Source organism: Apium graveolens, chromosome 4 (genome assembly GCF_009905375.1).
Source record: "Apium graveolens cultivar Ventura chromosome 4, ASM990537v1, whole genome shotgun sequence".
Lineage (NCBI taxonomy): Eukaryota > Viridiplantae > Streptophyta > Magnoliopsida > Apiales > Apiaceae > Apium > Apium graveolens.
This window is the reverse complement of record NC_133650.1, coordinates 89,311,623-89,328,611: the sequence shown is the minus strand read 5'-3', so window position 1 is coordinate 89,328,611 and position 16,989 is coordinate 89,311,623. Positions and strand designations below refer to the sequence as shown.

At 33.4% G+C, this 16,989-nt stretch overlaps 1 protein-coding gene across 1 annotated transcript; it reads right to left on the bottom strand.

Moving 5' to 3' along the window:
• Positions 1-2,304: 2,304 nt before the first annotated feature.
• Positions 2,305-3,887, bottom strand: LOC141718158 (gibberellin-regulated protein 4-like). Its single transcript, XM_074520537.1, has 4 exons — positions 3,713-3,887; positions 3,573-3,605; positions 3,421-3,454; positions 2,305-2,822 (listed from the first exon to the last, which is right to left on the bottom strand). The coding sequence occupies exons 1-4, from the start codon at positions 3,782-3,784 to the stop codon at positions 2,641-2,643; spliced, it is 321 nt and encodes a 106-aa protein (XP_074376638.1). The 5' UTR covers positions 3,785-3,887; the 3' UTR covers positions 2,305-2,640.
• Between the last annotated feature and the right edge of the window lie 13,102 nt (positions 3,888-16,989).

Below are 16,989 nucleotides of genomic sequence, written 5' to 3'. Positions count from 1 at the left end.
ATACACACTATCATATCATATATATAACAGGATCTTATGTCCTGCACATAAAACATAATGTTTTGCAAATCGTGATGCACTTGAAATATGTTTTGCAAATTCAAAACTCTATAACGTAAATTAAACAAAAAAATTACTTATCAAATTATTATTTGCAAATTAAATATTATTGTTCTAGTATTGTTATGGAGAATGGTTATCAATACAGAGATTTTAATGTTCTACAAATAAGAATTGATATCCTCTTTTTAGATTTCTGGTGATGATGAGAAGATAAATTTATGGGAGAAGAAGCAGAACAGTACAACAATAAGTTATGCACCACCCTGTTCTACAGTGTGTTATGCATTATTCTGCACATTTTTTTTTCACGTTTTGCTTTGGATATATATTCTGACTGATGAGCACGGATAATGAAATTAATGATTAGTGGGAGAGATAATGGCAGATGATTGTGTATAGTGAAGCAAGTAATTATGGGTACACAAATGTTTAATTTAATTATTATAACTGAATATTTAATCTCAACCCACAGTGTAATCTAATCTAATGGTTGTAAGATAGGTCTCCAAGTTCTCCAAATAAAATGGGTCTCCATAGAACTCAACTCTATAAATTATATATATATGCAAGCAAATGATCAAAAGTATATAAGAGAAAACAAAGTTTGATCATCCAACAAGAATAGACAGTAAACTAGAAAGAATGGCGTATAATCATACAGCGTATACCATGCTGATGCATTCACCAGGTTAAGAATTTTGTGCATACATGATTTAAAAATCGCACCTGCTTTATAAGTCTCTCATAATTTGATAGTTAGAGAAAGAAGAATTATACATGATTTGTAAGTCTCTCTGTTTAGGTGTACGTGTCTCTGTTTAGGCGTACATGTCTGTTGGTAGGCGTAGGCCTATATACGTACTACATAGGCAATATAGAATCCTAGGTGTCATTTGGGTCGGGCGTGTAACTTAGCGGTTCAGCATATTCTTTCCGTCTCAATTTATTTGTCATATTTGACTTTTTGTGGTCAAATTAACCTAATTTTGATTGTAAATTAAACATTAATTTTTTATTATTCTAAAAAACTGAAAAATACCTATTAGAGTAGATTACATGTACTTTCTAATGATATAATTTTTATAATTTTTTTTGATTATATACTACATGAAATTTTTAGTCAAAATTTGGTAAATTTAACCATAAAAAGTCAAACATAACAGATAAATTGGAACGGAGGGAGTATTTTTTGGTTAATGCTTAAGATTTTTTTTAATCATTAAGATATTAAAAAAATATATCAAACAGTCTTAAACATTTAAAAAAGTCTGTTAAAAAAGATTAAGAAAGATTAAGAAGAAAACAAGTATATATATATACTATAATATAATAACTGAAATGGAGTATAATTTGGTATGTTTTTTTTCGGTTGGTTTGGTTATCCCTATTTATGATCGTCGGATCTTTTCAATCAAGTTATCAGAACCGTTAAATTTAAATACTAAAAGAATATACATTTCTCAAATTCTCAGGTTCGAACGCTGGCAACAGCAAATATTTATATTATTATTGATACACAACTAAAATTTTCAGGTTCGAATTCCACCAAAATCAAATATTTATATTATTATTTATACACTACCAAATATTTAGGTTCGAATTCCGCCAATAATAAATATTTATATTATTATTTATAAATATACTAATATTATTATTTATCCAAAAAAAATATTATAATTTTAAATAATATAAAAATATTAATGAAGATCCGTTCATCACTTTGTAAGGCGGTGATCCCTGATATAAGAAACCCAAGATAACGCCTAATCTATAGAAAGCAAATAACCCAACATCCTAAAATACGGTACCTTTAGGTCCAGGATCATAATCTCACGTGGACCTATTCCACCCATCCTGTCACATAACAAATTCAATTCATTATAACAATCCAGCCCATTGGGGTCATAGATACAGCCCAAGCCCCATTTAATGCACAACATATATATTATCAAATCTGATAAAAAATGGATCACATCCTTTTACGAATTTTTCTTGTTCAATCAAATTTCGAATCAATTTATTTTTACCAAATCCTTATCCATTACAAAGGCTTAAGATCATATCTCCGATGGATTGGGCCGCCTACTTTGTGGATCGTATACACTTAAAATAGCATAATATTCAACAATTTTTTGAATGCATTGAGCAGTTTTTGATTTACAGGCATTAAATTAGCAAAAAAGAAAAAGAGTTATAGGCATTATACAAGTAAACAGAGTAAAAACAAGCCGTGTTGTAGACTGATGAAGAAGATAACTGATTTAATATCATATTGATAAAAGGACAACAGAAAGAGCAGCCATTCTCATATTCTCAAAGCAAAACCAAGAGTTTAACCTATGGAGTGGCTAGCTCTCAGTACATGAAAATATGAAATTACACAAGTAAGATAGTCATGAGAAAAGATAAGCAATCTTTTCTTTTCCGGTAGTAGCAACATAAAACCAAATACAAGACCTTAAATAATAATGGTCAGTGGGTGTGCTTACATAAATATGACTTGTAGGAAAAATAGAAATGATAAAATTGAAGAGGCCGTCAGCATGAGGAACAGTAGCAGAGCATTTAATAGTTAGATCAAGGGCATTTGGGTCCTCCTTGTTGGGTCTTCCAGTTGTTGTAGCAAGGGCATACAGCTTTGTTACCATAGAAACCAGGAGGAACACACAGGCACTTCCTGCAGCATTTCTGGCAGAAGAACATGCATGGTTTGTGGTACTGTGTTCTGCTGCACCTCCTTGTACATTGATTTGGGCACTCTGTATTTTTGTTGTTTTTATTAGTACACAGCAACATCGATTCAATCAAAAAATATATAAATAAAAGAATGCACTCCTGACGAATGTTCTCAACAGTTGAGAGATTTTTGACCTTTAGTCAAACTCATATGACCCCACCCAGACTTTTTGGTACAAATCTTGTGGCCCACCCATGTGAATAAACACCAAAAAGTTTACGGAGGCACATGTTACAACATGGTATACTCCGGGGCAACCAGATTTAATATAGCGGTGATATATTGTTGTTTCATTAATTTCACTTTTTAATACTTTTTCTTTATATATTGTAACTCTAAATTATATGAGAAGTTTTTTTCAAAAATATCACATTTAACAGAAATAAGGTGCAATCTTATATTTAAGCAATATTATTTACACACTCATAACCAATTTTGTGCATCATCCTCTTCCATCAACATCATATAAAATTTTAACCGCACTTTTTAAAATAAATTAAAAAATAAGAATATTTTTGATAAATTCGTAATAATGTATGGTGAAACATAATACAAATTTAGTTTATCTGTAGTGGCACATAATGCAGTAAACGTATAAAGAAAAAGAAGAAAGGGCTTACGAGAGATCTTCAAACTGTTGGGGCCATATCCTTTCTGGAATGCAAAACAAACAAAATATATACTTGCATCAGCATTTTGAAGTCTGCTAAAACAAAGAAAGAAACTGCAGAGACCAATCTTAGCACACTAAAAGAGAAAATGCAAAACTCACCCTGTCCAAGTGATACTCCGATGATGCCTCAACCTGGAAAAATCAAAACAAACAAACCAACGTTTTAAAAAATAATAAGAATTAAAAGAATCAGTGTAAATAGCAAGCTGGAAGCACACACACAAGCACACATCATTTACCATAGTTTGAAGCATGGAGATGGCAATGAGTGCAAAAAGCAAGAAAGCAAAGAACTTGGCAGCCATAGCCATTGCTGAGCAAACCCCTCTTTGATCTTGTTTATTTATGGAGAGAGAAAGGAAATGAAGAGACAGGTGAGGAAAGGTAAAAGAGAGGGTTTGGTGCCGAGAAAGGGAAGGGGGGAGTGGGCTATAAATAGGGATCACTGGAGTATTTGGGCTGTAAAAATATCTATTGGATGCCACTATTCTTTCTACTTCCAAAATTTTTGTAATAACTCTGTAGGCCCCGTGATCCACTAGTCAGTTAGGTCCGTGAGTTAATAGTAAATGTGCATTCTTCCTGCGTTTTTAAAGATAACTAATCTCTTGGAGCCAGATTTTTGTTAAATTTCTAATATTTTAAATTTAAGGAGTTATATTGCTGGTCTTTTCGAGATGCTCTAGTTAATAAACAGATAAATTATTTTTATTTTATTTTATTTTAAAACGATCAAATTTATATCTATCACCCCTTATTATCATTTTTACAGAAAAAATCGGGCGATTACGAGAAAATTGAAACATTTACTTAACATAAACAAAATTTCTTAACTTTTTAGGACTTTTTTTTTTTGAAAATAAGTGAACTTCATTAAATCATCAAACTTTCAGCTAAGATAGTCTCCAACAAATAACTCGGAGGAGACATTAATACAATAGAAGTATTAATCTGACAAGGAACCCTAGCCATGCTATGTGCCACCTTGTTTGCTTGTTTTCGAACAAAACTAACTGATAATCGATCATTGCTACGGAGCATGTCAACACCTTGATTTATGAGATCCCCTATCTCCAGCAGATTCTCCAGGCCTTGATTTAACGCTCGTACACCTAGCAACGAGTCGCTCTCTACGCTCACCAACCCTTCTGTATTCTCCAGTGCCCATAGTAAAGCTTCAACAATGCATGATACCTCTGCTTCCAATACTGACACTTGACCTTCACATCTCATTACCTTGCCTGCAATATACTTTCCATGGCCTTCTCTGAGGACCATGCCTACTGCAAAAGAGTGATGCCCCTCATAAACTGAAGCATCTACATTGATTTTTGAGTACCCTGCATCTGGTGGTTTCCATTTTCGATCATTTACTTGTTTATCATTACCTCCATTAGCAGCAACTAAGGATTTCTTGTTGATTGTTTGTCATTCCAAAATCTGCTTTCCACTCCACGATATAGTTGCAGCTAGTGTCATTGATTTATTCTCGAAAATGCTTTTCTTTCTTACAAACCAAACCCCCCACAAGACTGTCGAAATCTTTATCAATTCAGAGTCTGAACCAGTTGCCATTTTTTGCAGCAACCATTCATGACTATGTTCCATATCCCATTCTTCGACATTGAGTCCTATCTGGTTCCAGCAGTCTTTAGCAAATTTACACTAAAAAAAAGATGTCTCAAATGTTCTATATCACCAACACAACCCGTACAGATGATCGGTACTTGAACTCATTTCTGTCTTAGCACCATTCTAACTGGTAAAGTGTTTCGACACAGCCTCCACAAAAAGACTCTGATCTTATGTGGTACCTCCAATCGCCAAATCTTTCTCCACCCTATGGACTGTGGTACTCCTTCAGTAACATTCCGACTTTGACACCATTGATAGTACCCCGATTTCACTGTGTACTTTCCATAGAATGGATCCAGGCCACCCTGTCTCTAGCATACCTTTGTGGGATTCGAGTACACAATATAACATCAGCATCTTCAGTACTAAAGTGTTGCTTCACCATTTCCTCATTCCACTGCTTCCTACCTTCCTGAAACAAGTCACACACTCTCAGTTGTAACACTTGACTAGATATTTGATCACTGTTAACACAAAACCCCTCATTCGTTCTCAGCCATCTATCAGATGCAGCATTAATTAATGTTCCATCTCCAATAATCCATCGTAACCCCTTCTTCATCTCCTCTTTCGCCTCCCATATTCCTGACCAGGTATAACTAACTCCACTCGTTCTACCAGCTTGCAAAAAATGGCAGTCAGGGTAGTATTTTGCCTTCAGAATTTGTGACACCAATACATTTGGTTCATGCAATAGTTTCCAACACTGTTTACCGAGTAATGCTAAATTAAACCCAGTAATATCTCGGAATCCCAGCCCGCCTTCATTCTTAGTCATGCACATCTTCCTCCACCCCAGCCACCTAATGTCTTTACTATTCTGAGATTGTGACTGCCACCAAAAAGCATTCATCACTCTTTCAATCTCTTGACATAGAGATTTAGGAATCAGAAAGCAGGACATTGCATACGCTGGAATAGCTTGTACAACATTCTTCAACATTACCAGTTTGCCAGTCCGTGACAGCATTCTTGAACCCCACCCTTTTATTTTCTGAACTACCTTATCCTTTAAATACTTGAATACACTCTTCTTTGAACGTCCGATTAATGATGGTAAGCCCAGATACTTCCCTTATCCTATGTCCTTGTGAACTCCCAACTCTTGTTTGATTTCCTCCTGCTTGTCTCTTCTCACGTTTGAGCTAAAGAATATCGCAGATTTTTGATAATTGACTGCTTGTCCTGATTGTTCCTCACAGTCATTCAACATTCCCTTCACTGCTCTTATTTCAGTTGTATCAACTTTAAAGAATAGGAAACTGTCGTCAATAAATAACAAGTGAGTTATCGAAGGAGCTGAATTGCAGATACTACAACCATTAATCATACCATTATTCACTGATTCCCTTAGTGTCATTGACATGCCTTATACACACAGCAAGAACAAATAGGGGAGAGGGGGTCCCCCTGTCGAAGGCCACGAGGTGAAATTATTGGTCCTATCATACTGTCTTGAAAAGAGATAGAACAGGTTACAGTAGTCACACATAACATTACCCACTTGATCCATTTTTCAGAGAACCCCATGATCACCATCCTGTTACGAAGATATTCTCAGTTAACACGGTCATACGCTTTGCTTATGTCCAGCTTCAATGCCACTTCTCCCTCTGTACCACTGTTCTTCCTTTTCATATAGTGTAGCAGCTCAAAAGCTACTAATACGTTATCAGTGATATTCCGTCCGGGGACAAAAGTTGACTGCTCCTCAGATATAACACCTGGTAAGATTCTTTGCAACCTGTTCGCTAAGACTTTAGCTAAAATCTTATACAAAACATTGCATAGCGCTATTGGTCTGAGGTCTCTTGGATCATCAACATTCTCTTTCTTAGGAATAAGAACAAGGATTAAATCATTTACCTCTGCTGAAAATTTACCCTCTATAAGCCATTGTTGACAGCATTTAAACACCTCTCTCCTAACCAGATTCCAAAAGTGATGATAGAAAGCTGGATTAAGCCCATCTAGGCCACTAGCTTTGTCAGGGTGCATATTTTTCACAGCCCTAATGAATTCTTCAAACGTCTACGTAATTTTGTTTTGCTTGTGCTTCCCTTTCTTATCCCTACTGGTATAATAAATCATTAAAGTCCCCAAACACACACCAAGGTAAGGGTGATTTTGAGGCCAAATGACGTAGAAAATCCCATGCAACTTGTCTTCTCTCCCTTTCTGGATAACCATAATAACATGTTAGACGCCAATCCCTCCTATTTCTTTTTGTTATCATGATGTCTATATGATTTTGGGACGAATCAAGAATATTACAGTTCATGTTATGCTTCCAGAAAACTGCCAATCCTCCTCCTCTTCCTTGTTTATCAACTGAGAAAAACTTTACAAACCCTAACTTCGAAGCAATATCTTTAATTTTACTACTATCAGCTAATGTCTCTGATAAAAATAAAAGATCAGGCTTACGAGATTTTAACATCTCTCTCAACACACGAACTGTACGAGGTGAGCCCACACCTCAACAGTTCTAGGCTATAGCATTCATTGTTGGTGGCTGGCTTGCAAAGCAAGCTCAGCCGGGCGTTTGTTTCCAAATACTGATAAATCCTCATTAGAAATACCAGTGTCTACGTAATTCTGTTTTGTTTGTGTAGTATCTACCTGCTCCTCAGATATAACACCTGGTAAGATTCTTTGCAACCTGTTCGCTAAGACTTTAGCTAAAATCTTATAGAAAACGTTGCATAGCGCTATTGGTTTGAGGTCTCTTGGATCATCAACATTCTCTTTCTTAGGAATAAGAACAAGGATTGTATCATTTACCTCTGCTGAAAATCTACCCTCTGTAAGCCATTGTTGACAATATTTAAACACCTCTCTTCCAACCAGATTCCAAAAGTGATGATAGAAAGCTGGATTAAGCCCCTCTGGGCCACTAGCTTTGTCAGGGTGCATATTTTTCACAGCCCTAGTGAATTCTTCAAACGTCAACTCGGCTGTTAGCATATCATTCTGTTGCTGTGAGATTACTGCACCAGCACTTTGAGTGTGAAGATTGCTACTACTGTTCTGTCCCGTGAAGATTTTAGAAAAATACTCCATTAGCACCGTACACATCTCCTGGTGGCTTTTTGCCAGCATCCCGTCTTCAGATTTCAGACCAGAGATATAGTTTAGCTTCTTCTTGCTAGATGCTACTGCATGGAAGTATTTTGAATTAGTATCTCCATCCTTCAGCCAGAAATTTTTTGCTCTCTGTTGCCAGTATGCTTCTTCATGAACAAGAATGTCATTCAGTTTTTCCTTTTCTTCATAATACATCTGCACTCCGTCATCATCTTCTCTATTTTTAAGTTCGTCGATAATCTCCTTTTGCTTCACAACTTTCTCTCTGAATTTATTGAAAAAAATCACTGCCCCACTTCGCCATGTACTTCGAGATTGCCAATAACTTTGGAAGCAGGTGTATAGCCGGAAAACTTTTCCAATAACCAACTACCTCATTATGAAAATTTTCCTCCTTCAGCCACGTGTTCTCAAATCTAAACCGGAATTGCTTCTTTGAAATAGCCGTACTGACCAGCTCAAGCTTGATAGGGTCATGGTCCGATTTAATTACATGGAAGACTGTTAGATTACATAATGGAAATTGACTCCACCACATTCTACTTGCAAAGCACCTGTCTAGTCTCTCACAAACCCAACTTGCAGTCCCTTTACTTTTTCCCACGTAAAGTCACCACCTTTGAGCTCTAATTCGATCAAGGAGCTATCTTCGACAGCATTCCTAAAACCATCCATTAGGCGCTGAGGGTGCTTGTGCTTCCCTTTCTTATCCCTACTGTATAATAAATCATTAAAGTCCCCAAACACACACCAAGGTAAGGGTGATTTTGAGGCCAAATGACGTAGAAAATCCCATGCAGCTTGTCTTCTCTCCCTTTCTGGATAACCATAATAACATGTTAGACGCCAATCCCTCCCATTTCTTTCTGTTATCACGATGTCTATATGATTTTGGGACGAATCAAGAATATTACAGTTCATGCTATGCTTCTAGAAAACTGCTAATCCTCCTCCTCTTCCTTGTTTATCAACTGAGAAAAACTTTACAAACCCTAACTTCGAATCAATATCTTTAATTTTACTACTATCAGCTAATGTCTCTGATAAAAACAAAAGATCAGGCTTATGAGATTTTAACATCTCTCTCAACACACGAACTGTACGAGTTGAGCCCACACCTCGACAGTTCCAGGCTATAGCATTCATTGTTGGTGGCTGGTTTGCAAAGCAAGCTTAGCCAGACGTTTGTTTCCAGATACTGATAAATCCTTATTAGAAATACCAGTGTTTACGTAATTTTGTTTTGTTTGTTTATGAGTTTAAAAATGGAATAGAATAAGTGTTAGAGAGTTAAAATACTTTTATTTCATTTATTAAGTAAATGTGTTAAATTTATATTCATATCATTTAGTTTTGTTTCTTTTTAAAAAATTCAGGAGTATAACTATAAGAATAAATGAAAGTATATATTTATACGAATAAATGAAAATAATTTATTTACATCTCACTTAGTTTTGTTTATTTTAAAAGTGGGGAGGAGAGGGTAAATTCGGAAGCCAGGGTATATAGATAGGTTTGGGTGGAGACGGTTGCAGAAAATATCAAATTTTATAAGACCAAAAAGATCGGCGATGCATGTGCCTTTCTGGGCCAAAGCACATGACTCGGAGTTACAATTGACGAGGCTATTTGCATAAAGAAAGGGATAGAGTGGACTGGGGAGACACCGATACAATTATTGCTTTTGCTTATTCAGATTTGAGAGACAACCACCATTATTCACATATCCAATCTTGTGCCAACAGATACGTAACAAATATAAATCAAATCGAAATTATTTTAACGGGAGTTCATAATTTAAGACCGACTAAGGGGAAATCAAGAAAATTTTAATTATTTTATCGCTCAATCTTTTATTATCTCCCATTAGACAAACTCGGGAGTAAAATATGAAAAAAGTTTATAAAATTGTCTCTTATATTATTTTTCTTTTTTTCCTAGATTCTAAATCACGAACACAACGTTAATTTTTTTTCTTTTTACTTTTCCTAGTTATATTCCGTTACATAAAGCTTTGCCCCTTTGATATTAACACTTACATTAGAGATTACCAACAAATTGCAACAAGAAACCTCACAATTCAACTTGTTATTCTTTACTAAATGATTTTGTAATTTAATCACATGTACTTTCATTGTATTAGCATTTGTTCATTGAGGAAATGATCAGGAGATTTCTGTCAATAAACTTTGGTGTCATTCGCTTGGGATATTAAATATACGATGATTGAGTGCACATGGATACTAGGGGCAGATTCAATAATTCAAATTTGGGGCAGATTTTTTCAAATTTTTTTCAACTGTAATCTAAATAGTAATCCAAATTTGGATCAGTGAACGGTACTGATCCAAATTTAAATTATTAGGTTTAATATAAAATAATTGTTTTGTTATTTGTAGTTTATGTGATTTTTAATTTAATTTTTGATTTTTTAATTATATATTTAATAACATAATATAATTAATAGTTAAAAAAAATATTTTTAAACTAAAATTTAAAATAATGAGAAAACATAATTTTATTAAAAATTAAATAGAAGTACATTGAAGAGTCAGAAGTGCCGGATCCAGAAATTAATACTATTCCGATCGATGAAAATACTCGATTTCAAAAATTCTTGACCGTTTTAGAAAAAAAAAATAATCACATATATTACACTTAGAGGTGCATTAATTGATGATTTGTGTGAAAAAAAATACTAATTCGGAAAATTAGTGTGTATCAATAATATTTTGTATGTTAATTATTGCAATGGATGTGTTTTTCGTGAGTTAAGTGCACAATTTTAATATTTTTATGTGTATTCATTTTTTTTGGATTTAATTAATTTATGAAATGTTATATAAATTATTAATAATGATTAAACGATAAATTTAAAATAAATTACTTAATGTGATATTTTAATATTATTATACGTAAAAAGTAGTTTAAATAAAATATGTGGATAATATTATTGAAATTAGTCAAAAATTTGGATCAATATTTAAATCAGTAGATAATTTAAATATGGATTTTTGAGTCACAACTATTGCCAACATGGCCTGATAACCCAAATACAGAGATAATCAGCTATCAATCACATATATCGTAATAACGATCCGATTTGTTGAGGAAGAGATCGGCGGGTAAATCACTGGACACAAATGTTTGCTAGTGTATATATATGTTGTGAAGTGAACTGTCGATCATGTTCATCAATATGTTAATATCACGGGTTCACATTTGTTTCGACCTATTTTTTTATTTGTGGCCTCAAATTTTATTATTTTTATTTTTTTAATTAAAATTTTGACACTTTTTTATACACCGTACATGTACACGCACAATTTAAGGGTATTTCGGAAAACGGTCTCTTCATTTTTATAAATAAGGAAAAAATTACATTCATCTTATATTTTTCAAATTCTGGGAAAACGGGATATACTAAATATATTTAGTTTACCTCTAATTAAATTTTAACATGTCTCTTCTTTTTTTAACAAATTTTGGATCCTCAATATTTTGTAAATGAAACAATTAAGATAACTGCATAACAAGATGCAATAGATTTTGGAGTACATATGCAATAATGCGAATAGTTAAAGTTTTAATGAAACAAATATTTTCAATAATCGGATAAAAACACAAATCATACTTTACCAACAAAACCAAATTGGGTCATTATTTTACTAAAATAGCCTCAAACATCAAAAAATGGTGCCCATGCTGGTATAACACAACATGTGCTACTCATCAGTAGAGGTGGCCAAACGGGCGGTTAGCCCCGCCCCGGCTCGCCCCGACTCGTCAAAAAAACCGTATCAACTCAGCTCGTAACGGGCCGAATCAAACTCGGCACAATTCGCAAAAAATAACGGGTTGTTTATGGGTTCAGTTTTCAGGATTCGATAATCGGCACGGCACGAAACTCTTAACCGGCACGAAACAGACCCGACACGCGAACCCGCTCGATTCGTTCAACCCGTTCGAACCGTCAACTCGTTAACCCGCTAGACACGTTCGAACCGTTAGACCCGTTCAACCCGTTAGACCCGCTAGACCCGTTCGAACCGTCGACCCGTGAACAACCCGTTCGACACGCGCCTGGAAAGCTGCCGCGTTCTTCCCTAACTCAGTCTGCAACTTCTGCTCATGCCTGCAACTTCTGCAACTCAGTCTCTTTTCTTCTATGTAACGTAAACCTGAGCCTCTAACGTCTTTTTTTTTTAATTCTCAAGTCCAACGGCTAAAATTTTCTCCCCCTATAAAATTTGCAGCAGCTTCAGGTTTACAGGCCACAAACTCTCTCTCTCATTCTATCGCACTCTCACAATCTCTCCTCTCTCATTCTCTCTCACTCTCACAATCTCTCTTCTCCTCGCTCACTAACTCTCATTGTAACAAAATTCCGACGACCTTCTAATTATTCCGGCGATCTTATAAATTTTCCGGCGAAAAAATTAAAATGGAAGAAGGAAGGGGCACAACCTCATCACACGGTTCAACTCAAGCAACAAGTATGAGACCACCTCGACCCCTACAACCTGGTAAGTTGGTGGTGACTAATGCCTACGATCGAGAGTCTGATTATCGTGATAGAAAGGAAGAGCCAGATGGAGATAATTCATTTTTTTATGTTTTAAAAAAATATAATTTCGATTATTATTCATTTTTTATGTTTTAAAAAATATAATTTCGATTATTATTCGTTTTTTATGTTTGAAAAAATGTAATTTCGATTATAATTCGTTTTTTATGTTCGACTTTTATTTTTTTGTTTTTAAAAATATTTGTTCTTTAAATTTATTTTTCTGTTGTTTGCTAATAATGCGAATAAGTTTATTTTGCTAAAAATATTTCGTTCGACTTTAAATTTATTTTGCTAAAAATTTGTAAGTTTGGTTATTATTTTTAATTTTACAGGTAGTGCTTCCAGTGCAAGACATCAATCACATGTTTGGAATTATTATTCAAGAGAAGCAATGGAGGAAGATCCGAATAAATTTAGAGTGTTTTGTTTACTTTGTATTCAAAATGGTCGAAATCCACAACCTTTTATTCACTCTAAAGGCTCCGGTACGGGCACACTTGATCGGCATTTACAAAAACATCACGACATTACGAAGCAAAGTCACGAAAGTGGAACCGCGCGGGGAGGTTCACCACAACAAACACAAATGGGTGGTTTTGTGACATCGTCTCCTGGTGGAGGTATGCCTTTCGTCTATAATAGAGATAGAATGATTGAATCTTTTGCTACTTATGTTACACTAGACGAGTTACCTTTTTCTCACGGCGAGAGTCCGAATTTAGAGCATATGATTAAAGAATCAATAAACCCGGCATTTAAAAACTCCAAATCTTGTATCACCTAAGACTAGTAATAGTAGTAGTAGGTTCAATAGTAAAGTGATGGATATACTAACTAAAAAACAAAAGTGTAGAATTTCCACTACTTCTTCTGCACCTACAACTTCTTTTAGCATGACTAGAGAGTTTTTTTCTTATCATTATGAGTTAGATGAGCATTTTTCAATACTAACATGGTGGAAAAATCATGAGCACCAATTTCCGGTGTTAGCTAAAATTGCGAGGGACATTTTAGTAGTTCCCGCCTCTACAATTGCTTCTGAATCCGCTTTTAGTGCCGGTAGAAGAGTGTTGGACGAGAAGAGATCAAGTCTATCGCCGGATGTGGTAAAAATATGTGTTTGCAAAAAGGATTGGGATCAAGCCGCAAAAAGACAACAAGGAAGGAAAAAAGACGACTCGGATGGAGAAGAAGAGGTTTGGATGACAATGGACACATCATCGGAATCAGGCATGTCAACAACCGAACAACAAGAACAAGAAGAAGAACAATTTGAATAAATGAAATAGTAAAATGATAGAATATTTTAATATTGCATTTTTTAATTTTCTTTTAATTTGTATTTTGTTCAAAATGTAAAATGCGGTTTGTTCCGTTTTTTAGAGAGGAGTCCTCTCAAATCAATTGTAATATTTTTGTAATTAATAAAATTTATAGAGGTACCGTCCTCTTTTCTTTTATTTAATTTAACACATGTTGACATTTAAAAAGATAAATATTTAACATAATTATTATTTATTATTATTATTATTAGCCGCAAATAATAAAAATGAATGATTCAACAGCCATTAGTTTTATTATTATGATTCAACCACATACTGAAACCACTTACAAGCTACAGACATTGACAATGACATGACACTTAAATTCTTAAAATAACAATTGCTAAAAAATAAACAGTATCAGACTCGCGGTTCATCTTTATTTAGGATAAAGTTAAATTTTAGAAGTTTAAATATAAATAGGATAAAGTTAAATTTTAGAAGTTTTTAATCTCATCTTTATTTTATGAAAATTGGCCAAGGAATTACATTATTTAAATTTGCATAAACATCAATTGAGGGAGAAAGGCACATGCATGAATCTGCCATAAGAAGTTAAATTAATAAATTTTATGATTGGACTTGCAAATCAATTTTTAATACATTGACAAGCCATTAAGTCAATAATTCTAACCACTCACGTGAAATTAAAATGAAAACAAACAAAAACACAATGGAGACGTATATCGAACTCGCCCGGCCCGGGACGTATAGCTCGTATAGCACAACCAACACGCGAGCTCGTATAGCTCGTACAAACCGCGAGTTGTACGCGAGTTTAAGTATTTTGATTCGGCACTAACCCGGCACGGCCCGTAACATTGAACGTGCCGACCACGAATCTGCTAATACGGAACCCGCCCCGCCGGAAAACCGGCCCGGCACACACGGCACACCCGTCTGGCCGGCTCTACTCATCAGTGGTACTGTGGTAGTAACGTGCCACCTTCGATAACACTTTCTATTTGCAAAAATGACCCAAAAGACATTCTGTCCGTTTCGGAAATCTTAAAATAAGTAAATTATAACTTAAATCGAATAAGTGACTTAAAAGTGATAAGTAGATAAATATTTATAAGTTATATAAGTGTTTGGATAATTTTACTTATAATTCAGAATTTTTTTACTCAAATAAATTAAAATAAATAATTTTTAAATATAATTATCTTCATTCTTGAATTTTAAGTTAGGTTAACATTTAAAAAAATATTTTTAAAAACTAAAGTTAATAAACAAAACAAAAAATCAAAATAAGTTGAGAAAAAAGTACGTCGTTGCTAATATTCAACTTATCAACTTATAAGTTATAAATTCAACTTATAAGTTGGGTAGACAAACACTCGTCGATAAGTTGTTGCGGGCTTATAAGTTAATAAGCCCACTTAATAGATTTTCCAAACACGCATTATTTTGCAAACCTTAATAGGTGATTTCGCATATTTGTTGTAAAATGAATTTGTTCTCTCTAATATATAATAATTCCAACGGGTTAAGGTGATTTTTCCCGTGAATGAATTTAGTAAGTATGGGTTAGAATCTAATTTCATTGAACAGTGATAGAGTTGTCAAATAAAATTTTAAAATTTAATCACAAATAATCTATTATTAATGACTTGACAATTTTAATGATAAAATTTATGTTAATGAATGGGGTCTATTATTATTAATTATTTTATAATCAATAATCACAACATATGATATTTATGGCCCATTTGATAACAAGTAAATGGATAAATTTGAACGGAATGAGTGAGTTTGTGTTGTTCAGTTTGTTTATTTGACCATGTTAGAGTAAATCCAAGACTATACTAATAGATACCTTAAAAATATTATAATATATGATGTCCTAGTAATTTAGGACAATATTCTCATGTATACACTCCAATAACAATGTCTTGTAGTTGTGTCTAATCATTAAAATAATATTATATTTGAATTATATTTGTAGGGAATGAAAAAGATGAGAGAGAAAATATGTGTAAAAAAAGAGGCAAGCAAAATTTTTATTGAAAAAATTGAAATTAGGCATCCATAGTAGAGTCTTGTAAATGAGGCATGTGATGGATGTCCTAGTGTTTTAAGAGTTCACTAGAACATTGTTGAAGTATCTAATTAATCAAAATACCTCAAATTATAGTTTAGGATAATAATTTAAGGTATTATTGGGCTTTGTTCTAAATGGGGGCTAAAATTTTCTATCCGAACTAATCATAAAATACGTGCTAGTATCCATATGGGCTCCAGTCAAAAAGTTTGTTTATGTTTTTTATATTAATTACTTTTTTATCTAATAAACTTCTCTTTTAATTAATATTAACATTCCTCGTATTATGTAATTGTAGTTGTAAAAAACTGAAAAATGTATATTTATGTAATTATCACATTTCTATTATTATATATAACGAAAATAATTGTCTTTTATAATAATTAATTTAATTACAACTATTAAATATTTTATTATTTTAAATTTTTAATATTGTATTGGGTTATTAAATATTAATAAAATATTTATACATACCGAATAAATGATTTATTTAGGAGTATTAATAGATATTTAAATTTAGATATTATTTAATTATTATTTTTTTTATAAAAATGATCCTTCGGAATTTTTGATTCAGATTTATCAAATGACTCAAATCAATCATTCAAAAATTTGATTTATTCAGAAATTTTAACCGTTCAGAAAATAACATTCAGATTTATCAAATGAGCCCTTATGATTTCTTTTGAATACCAATTTAAATTTTTTAAAATTGTTCAATTTCATTATCTTAAGCAACCCAGAACATTCAATTATTATTATTATATTATCTAATAACACTGAACATTCATATATTTTTAACTTTAGTGGAAATATAAAAAGTACGTAGACCATTATTAAAAAAATGAAGATAATTTC